General features: G+C 31.7%; 1 protein-coding gene across 2 annotated transcripts in view; it reads right to left on the bottom strand.

The window, feature by feature from the left end:
- Window positions 1-8347, bottom strand: part of Smp_045360.3 (hypothetical protein) — a gene marked incomplete at both ends in the record, with an annotated part of 67749 nt that overhangs the window by 15004 nt on the left and 44398 nt on the right. For both annotated transcript variants that reach the window (XM_018795671.1, XM_018795672.1), the window contains 2 exons: window positions 2192-2506; window positions 3801-4025. In XM_018795671.1, the coding sequence (XP_018649961.1) occupies window positions 2192-2506; window positions 3801-4025 (540 nt within the window). The remainder of the gene's footprint in view (window positions 1-2191; window positions 2507-3800; window positions 4026-8347) is intronic.

Genomic DNA, 8347 nt, shown 5'->3' with positions numbered 1-8347 from the left:
GTCCTGAGTTCGAATCTCGCGAGGCGGGGTCGTGAATGAGCACTGCTGAGGAGTCCTACAATAGAACGAAACGGCCGTCCAGTGCTTCCAGGTTTTTCTTAGTGGTCTAGCTTCAACTGACTCATGCTTTCAACTAAGAAAATACTAAATCTCCACAAAACTACTTCTAATTTTTCAATCACACTTCCTTTTGACAGTAAAAACTATAGAATTGTTAAGTGAATAACAGTAGTTAATTAGTAAATTAAATTCAACCTTTTTCATTACTAATCAACAAAATATAGATTCATATATTTGAGAATAAAACTAAAAACCACACAGTAACTCATGAATCGTGTACATTTTTACTTTTGAATAAACAAGTTTCTCAAGTTTAAATAAATTAAATTATATTTCAACATTTAAAGTATATATATATATATATATATATACAGATATCTTAGAATTTTCTGGCTTAAAAATCACAATTAGATGTGTGATTGAGATTGTTTAAGACAATGATATGTCTAAAATACCGTAAAGTATGTTCAGTTGAATAGTTAACAAAGTGATATTTGTGCTCATGATATGTATGAGACTTGTTTAATATTAAGCGGTTTGAAAGTTCATTTGTTATATTTCAGTCAGAATAAATGATTCTGTACTTTTTTGTCAGATATGTGTATAAATAGGCTTTATTATTTGAAATAGATTTGAAAAACAATGCTTGTTTAAGTGTCCAATCGTTATTTGACACGTTTTTTTTAGGAGGATATACATGAACATATCAATGAACACAAGATAAATTCGCATATAAATGTAAATAAATTAGTTACTTAATACCGGTCAATGTTCTGTCTAGTTCTAAGTGTTGGTAGAAGGTAATTGATCAGCTTTCAGTTTATTCATCCTATGAAGTAAATTGAAATCAAGATTCTCTTTCTTCGATATTAAGTATTTGGTAGCAGTTGATAGAAATTCATGGATACGAATTTATGACCAGTTAGCGCTAATCAGTAAGAAGTACCTATAGTTTTAGCGGTACTGATATTTCTTTCAGGGCTCAGTTATGAATCATTTAGTGGTACAAGCATACAACATGGTAACTGCTTCAAAATTTAACTAATATAAATTCATTTAGAGCTAGAAATTCTTACTCTGGTTACTGTTAAGGAATCAATAAGTGTAAACATCTAAGTCTCAGAGAATGTATATAGTGGTTCAAAAGGCATAGTGATAATACCTCTATGAAACTAGATTTAAATCTTAAGAACAGCGTTACTTTTCTTGTGATATAATAAAAAAAATGTCAACATGCAAGTCATATTTTATTTAGAATGTTTAAGATGCTATTGATAAGTAGATCAACAGAAAGTGATTCCTACCTCTAATTTCACTTTCGCTTGAACACAACAAGCACATTTTAAAGAGAACTATTCTCTATCAATAACTTACGAAACAAAGAATAAGAAAGTAAACTTGACCGAAGTAACGTGTAGTTTGAATATGATTTTCATGGGAAACTGGTGTCAGTAAGACAATTTGTGATAACTAGGTAGAAATGGGCCATGGATTTGTCATAGTTTCGAGCTTTACAGAGGTTAGCACTCAGGACCTTGAGTGAGATCTACTTCATGACTTTTAAATCTTAGGCTAAACACAGATCATTACATCACTGAGCCAGAATTCGGTAGTGCATACTTCCAACTTCCAACTAATCGCTATACAGCACAACCACTGTTCAGTGTCATCGTTAATATCTGCACGGCTTTCGACACGATTGCATTCAGTCGTCACAACCCATTATTTCATTAGTATCATGATCCTTAATAGACTCAAAGATCCTACGTTCGATTCTTAATCAAATCCCTGGTGCACACCACCAACGAGTCTCAAACTAGTATAAATTAATTAACTGGTTAGTTATGGTTCTACTGCCAGTTTTAGTTTATGGTTGGAAATATTCCCGAGTCAAATAAATATCTTGACAACAATTTCCAGTAAATAAGTCAATTCACACCTGATAGCTATATATTCTCTTTTCTATCCCATTTGTGTATTATTTAATAACCAGCTACAAATAAAATGACCACAGTTTATATTTGAACTAGAACTTAGTTAGATATAAAATCTGATAAGTTATAAAATTACATTTAGAATCACATCTAAAGATTAGAAAACTATTCAAAGTGATTATTTTATATTCACTAACCAATATTATCATGACTACAAAATATTGATTCTTCATTCTCATCATTATTTGATACTCTCAAATTGTTTTGCAAATGATGTCGTCTAAGCCAGAATGACATGGTAAAATCTGAATCCCATTTAACTGGAAATCTTGTATTATTGAACAGTCGATCTGCATCAATCTCCCATACAGTCGATAAGGTTGGATCAAATCGCCAAGCAAGCAGTGATGGAATTAAACGTGGTGGACTATTCAGTACTGGTCCAATCAACTGGTTCACTAAATCATACTCAGGATCAGGAAGGAGATTTGTAATGGTTACTGGATCGAGACCTAAATGTAATATATTCATATATTTCTTTTAGACGAGTTCAGTTCAAAAAAATGTTAAAACTGTAAAATTATACTTACTGAATTTCATCACAGATATAATGATATAATGATACATAATGATATGTATTTCAGTCTACTGCTTCGATTTTATGCAATTCATGAGTAGTTGATCAAAAGTAATTCACTGTAAAAAACTAGTCTCCTAAAGTTGATCTAATGTAGATGTTAATAAAAACCAAGCTTTCGAACGATAAAATAGTGAATATATAAATAATGATATTATGTCAATCATTTTATCAGTTATAGGCTTAAATATTTGGTTTTCAGAAACACTGTTTGTGATAAGGTTAATGTTACTGTTTGACTTGTCAACTTAAAGTAGGTGGAGTTAGGTTTCAACCGATGAACTAATGGTTGGAAAACAAAATCCTAATCAATAAACCAACATTCTATATATCTGGGTTCTATTGGTACTATTAAAAAGAAATGTTACGAATTTTCCCATCAACGACGCTATATGACTTGATAATGTGATAGTACATGACTCATTTACCAAACATCTTTTACTCAATCAACAATAAATAAAGTCTAGAAAAAAATCTCGTAATCTAGAAATTTAAAAGTGTAATTGTACGTTTTGTGAACTATTTTGCTCCAAATTGTAAAGTAGTTTGAATTATTTATGTTGTTCCAGCCATAGGAACATGGTGAAGCCTAGTAGGCCCTTCTGGAGAAAAGTGCTACATCGAAGCACGGCACAACTACCGGGGCGGGCACTGCTTACGCAGAGCCATTACATAACACTCACATTCGTTTTTTTATTTTTGGGTAGACTCATTTTTTTATCATACTTTAGAACCCTCAATAGTTATGCAATGACTCTTTGTAGCATTCGTAATCGTTTGCGGGTAAAGGTAGAGTGGTTGATTAGGCCGATCTCCACCACCCACATTACCGCTCACGTTAGTACATGGGATGGTTGCCATGATCCAGAAGGCACGACGAGGAAGTGTGCGTCGGATTTTGTAATTTTTCTATTACCAAATGATGTTCAATTAATTATGATTCCTAGTCACACTATTCAACTGTTGCCTTAAAAATAAATGCGAACTGGTAATAGAATATAAAATTTTATAAATATAGAATTAAGTGATCATCATAGGTTGATAAACAAATTATCCAACGGAGATGAATAATTAAACCAACATTTTATAACAGAATATTTGATTAAAGTCATTTGTGTCATTTAAACAATATATTTAAACTCCACATAAAGTGTTATAAAGGAATTTACCGCAAAATTTCTGTTGCCTTTTTATACTTGTTGGATCATGTCGACAGGATTGTGGATTAGCTGTAACTAGATTCTGACCAATTACAGCCGATCTAAGTTCCAACCGAGCCTCTATAAATGGATTAGCACATGGACCAGTACATGTCTCCAAGTGTAAACTCGAATGCATAAATAAACGTTCAGGTTTTTCTTCAGATCCAAGAAATTCAATATCACTTGGTAAATCTATTTATCAAAAACAACGGAAAACGTAGTTTACAAAATAGAATTTAGTTAACTTATTACGTCTTTAAATTTCTAATTAGGATTCAGTATAGACAATGGGATTAATCGGAACTTCTTATTAATTACTAATGCAGGTTTGATTATAAAATATTCAATGATCAGTTAATTGTAAATATCTCAGTCATACAGTAGGTCAGTCACAAAGCAAACAACTCACTAGTAACGTCTCAGAGTGTAAATTTGGATGACGCTGAATTAAATCTCAAATGGACTATTAGTTCCGCCAAGGTTGCAGATACATCTTGCTGATGAGTACCAACTAGCGCAACCCTAGGTTTGTGGTTTCCTACCGACTATCTTCAACCATCTTGCTTCTCAACAGAGTGGACACGATATCGAGTCACTTAGACTAGTGGGTACATTAGTGCTTCACCGACAGAACTTGATCAGTACTAAAAGATAATCATGAAATCGGTCACCACTCATTGATCAATCGACTGTAAATTTATTTCGTTTGGTTGATAAATGATCTACAATCATTCAAGTGTTTTGAATGGTACAGAATCATTTCAATTTTTATGTTATTAAAATGAAACAAGTTTTAGATATTTTCTAATATTCATTCAGATATGAACTTCGATTCCTGACTGCATTTATAATGAGTGATAGTCACTCAATCTCTCTCTTTATTCACTTCAGAAAATTGATTCAATAATAAACACATTATATATAGTATTAGAAGCATAGACTTCAAGAAAAGTGACTACATTTCTACAGGTTATCCTTTTTTTAATACTTATTCCATAACATTTGTTTTTCATGTAAATGAAGTGAATAATTTTGCTTGTTTTTGGAATCTCGTGTAACAGATATTTGAAGTTCTGTTAGATTTATGAAAAATCAATTACATTAAAGATTTTTCTCATTGGATTCATTTATTGCACGGAACAAAATAACTCTGATATGTGCGTTATTTCTTGTTATTGTATGAGTTTGAATAGATAGATAAATCTATTTAAAAATAATTTTTGAAATTCGAAGTCTTTCTAAGAAAACCACTTTTATCATCTTCATTGTTTAACCTTTACAAAATTAAATTAGTATATTTCTAAAATTAAAGGCAATGATAAAATAATACCAATTACTTTGTAATAATTCTGATATACTTCACAAACTATATGACATTTTATTAACTTATCCGAGACTAATAAGGTTCAACTAAGAGATTTAGACTGCACGCCCATAATGATTTTGATCTGTATAATTGAAATAGTATGCAATTACTTGGTTTATCTTGACTATGAGTAATAATTTTTGGAAGAAAGACTAGCCCCGGACTGTATTAATTATTCAACATTATTCTCTTGACTAGTTAAGTTACATATTAGTTTAATTCAAAAAGAACTCATTCTAGTGAAATACGTCAATTACTTATCTTCACCGTTACTGATTTTTTACTGAATTAAACGCTGTCTCGGTAATCACCACTCTCCATTAGAACGCGTGATAATGACTTCTTGAGAGCTTATTATTCCCTCAGAATGTTTTAAACTTGAGTATCTTAAAAGATTAGTTTATAAACAGACATCAGGGGAATTTACAGGTTTATGGGTGGCCATGACATTCTAGAAGATTCTAGTAACAAAAAACTGATCATTTGATAAGAATTTCTGGAAACTTTTCACTGGATGCTGATTGCGCGCATAAATAAAGGGAAACACTATTATAACCTACTGGTGACATGACCTATTGATATGCGATCTCGTCTGGGTACCACTTTAGGTATCAATTAACTTTTTTCCCATTATGACACAATCAATCGATCGGAAAACCCTAGGAATGGATTGTATATTCTGCACTTAATGTAAATCAACGCCTACACCAAAGAGGAGAAATTTTATATTACTAACCTATTTGTTACAGTTAGTTGAGATGATTCAGTTTTAGAGAAATATCAATTCACACCAAGTTGGGTGGATCATAATCTCGTGGTAGCACATTGTTGTATCAGTATTCTTACTGAATAATGTTATTATTGTATAAAAAAATAAATGCATTTGGTTTTACAATATGAGTGAATAAAGTGCTGTTTCATTGAAATATCAGAATAAGCACTTATTGACTATTGAACAAATAATCAAAGGATAATGATAGATACATATGGTGGTATTTGAATTATGAATTTATTTAAGAACACTTACTACACAGACAATAATGATAGATTAGTACAAAAAGTCGGGTGATATAGTTAATTTGTACAACAGTAGAAGGATAAATCAAACATATTCAAAAGTTGAATCAGATTATTCACTTAGATTTATTACCAAAGGAAATTTGTGTAGATTGTTGAGTTTCATAGTTTACATTGCTGATTAACTTCAGTCAAACAATTACTAAAAAATAAGGAGGCACAAAACAGTTGTTTCATTCTGATATTAAACTCCTTAGAAATAAGCATCTCATAATAGGACAAAACAGCTGTTTAGTGTTTCTCTTGGTTTTCAGTGGTCGCTTGACCAAGGTCATTCTGTGATATGATATTTTAATTTATTCTAATAATAACTTATTGAATATGGTTAGTGTAAACATGAATATAAAAAGACGTTAATGGTATTTCAAAACTCCAGACATCATCAGCCGATAAAATTGACCTTTATAAAGTGTCAGAAATTAAAACTGATAAGTATAACATAATAAGAAGATGGTTCACAGCTTAAAAAATCACATTAGTATAGCTTTGTAAGTTATTGATGAAAATAACCAGGAGGCTTACAAAACAGATCAATGGAGCTATTATTTGTGTGCACCTATTCTTTTCATGTCTCATAAACTATTTCTACCATACATTGATCTTAAACATACGTATAAACATAGGTTCATGAATAATAAAATGCAACCAGTATATATATATATATATATATATATATATATATATATATTGCTTTGCGGTAGGTGGTATCACAGTTAAGATGGTAATAATAAAGGTGTTGTGTAACGATAGAAAAGCATAATTTGAAAAACCTGAGCAGGTGAGCGAGAAAGTCAGTCAATAGAAAAGATCCTCTGAGTGAAACGAGGGCCTACATATGATATATATAATGTTGGTGATCATTCTCTAGCAAAAAATGAAGATAATCCTTCAAGTAAGATCATGAAATAACTGTATGAGTAGTAAAAACAAGTGTAATCAAAGTGGAGGCAAAACTCATGTGATTCGCCGATTAAGTATTGATCAAATAAAGCTAGACGGAAATAAATTTATCAAGTCCCCTATGAAGGGATTTTTTGAGACTCATTTAGATTACGGGTGATATTCATTAAAGGTTAACCACAGTTGGGATACCGCTGAAGTCAAAAAGACACTGTATAGGTGCTTCTTTCTAGTATGAAACTCTTTAGTATTGTCCTCCTATGACACTTCAGGACCTCTAAGCTTCTCAATAAGTTGTCACCCATTAGAAAATTTGATCAGCATACTAAGATTCATATTTCAACTTGAATCACTTTGCGATCTGATGCCATTTGGACAAACTGTTTCACTCCTGGAATGAGTAAAATCAGAGTGACTCACTAAAAGTTCAAAAGTTGATCATTAGGTGAGTTACCAATGAACACAAGATCATAGCATTGGAGATAATTTAGCAGCTTATTCATGAAGAAAAAGCGGATTCATTAAATAAGACCTTTTACTTGTCACTCATCAATATTGGCTTTTAAATAAGCAAGTCTTCTACTGTACACTATTTTTCTGAGACTCTTATAAGAAGTAATACATTCATTTATATAATGCATAGCTGATATAATCTTAATTAAATTGTTATATATAATCTTATTCGAATATTGTAAATAAAAGTATGCGAATTGTCTGTAATAATTGTTATCATCTTTCTTAAATTTAATCTGATAGGATATTACAAATGTTACCGTGACAAAAAAATTTAAACATGTTTCATAGTGAGTGAGTTGTATAAACAAATCCTGAACTAAGAATAAAATTACAAATGTTCAGAAGTGGTTTTGTGGAGATTTCAGTATTTTCATAGTTAAGATCATGAGTCAATTGAAGCTAGACCACCATGGAAAATCTGAAAGCACTTAACGGCCGTTTCGTTCAATTATGGGACTACTGAGCACTCCTCAATACCGTCGGATGCCTGCTCAGTGGTCTAGTGGTTAAGCGTTCATGCACGAGACTGGTAGGTCCTGGGTTCGAATCTCGTGAGGCAGGATCGTGGATACGCATTGCTGAGGAATCCCACAATAAAACGAAACGGCCGTCCAGTGCTTCCACGTTTTCCATGGTGGTCTAGCTTCAATTGACT

This window comes from Schistosoma mansoni, chromosome 2 (genome assembly GCF_000237925.1).
Source record: "Schistosoma mansoni strain Puerto Rico chromosome 2, complete genome".
Lineage (NCBI taxonomy): Eukaryota > Metazoa > Platyhelminthes > Trematoda > Strigeidida > Schistosomatidae > Schistosoma > Schistosoma mansoni.
This window is presented reverse-complemented; position numbering and strand designations above follow the sequence as displayed.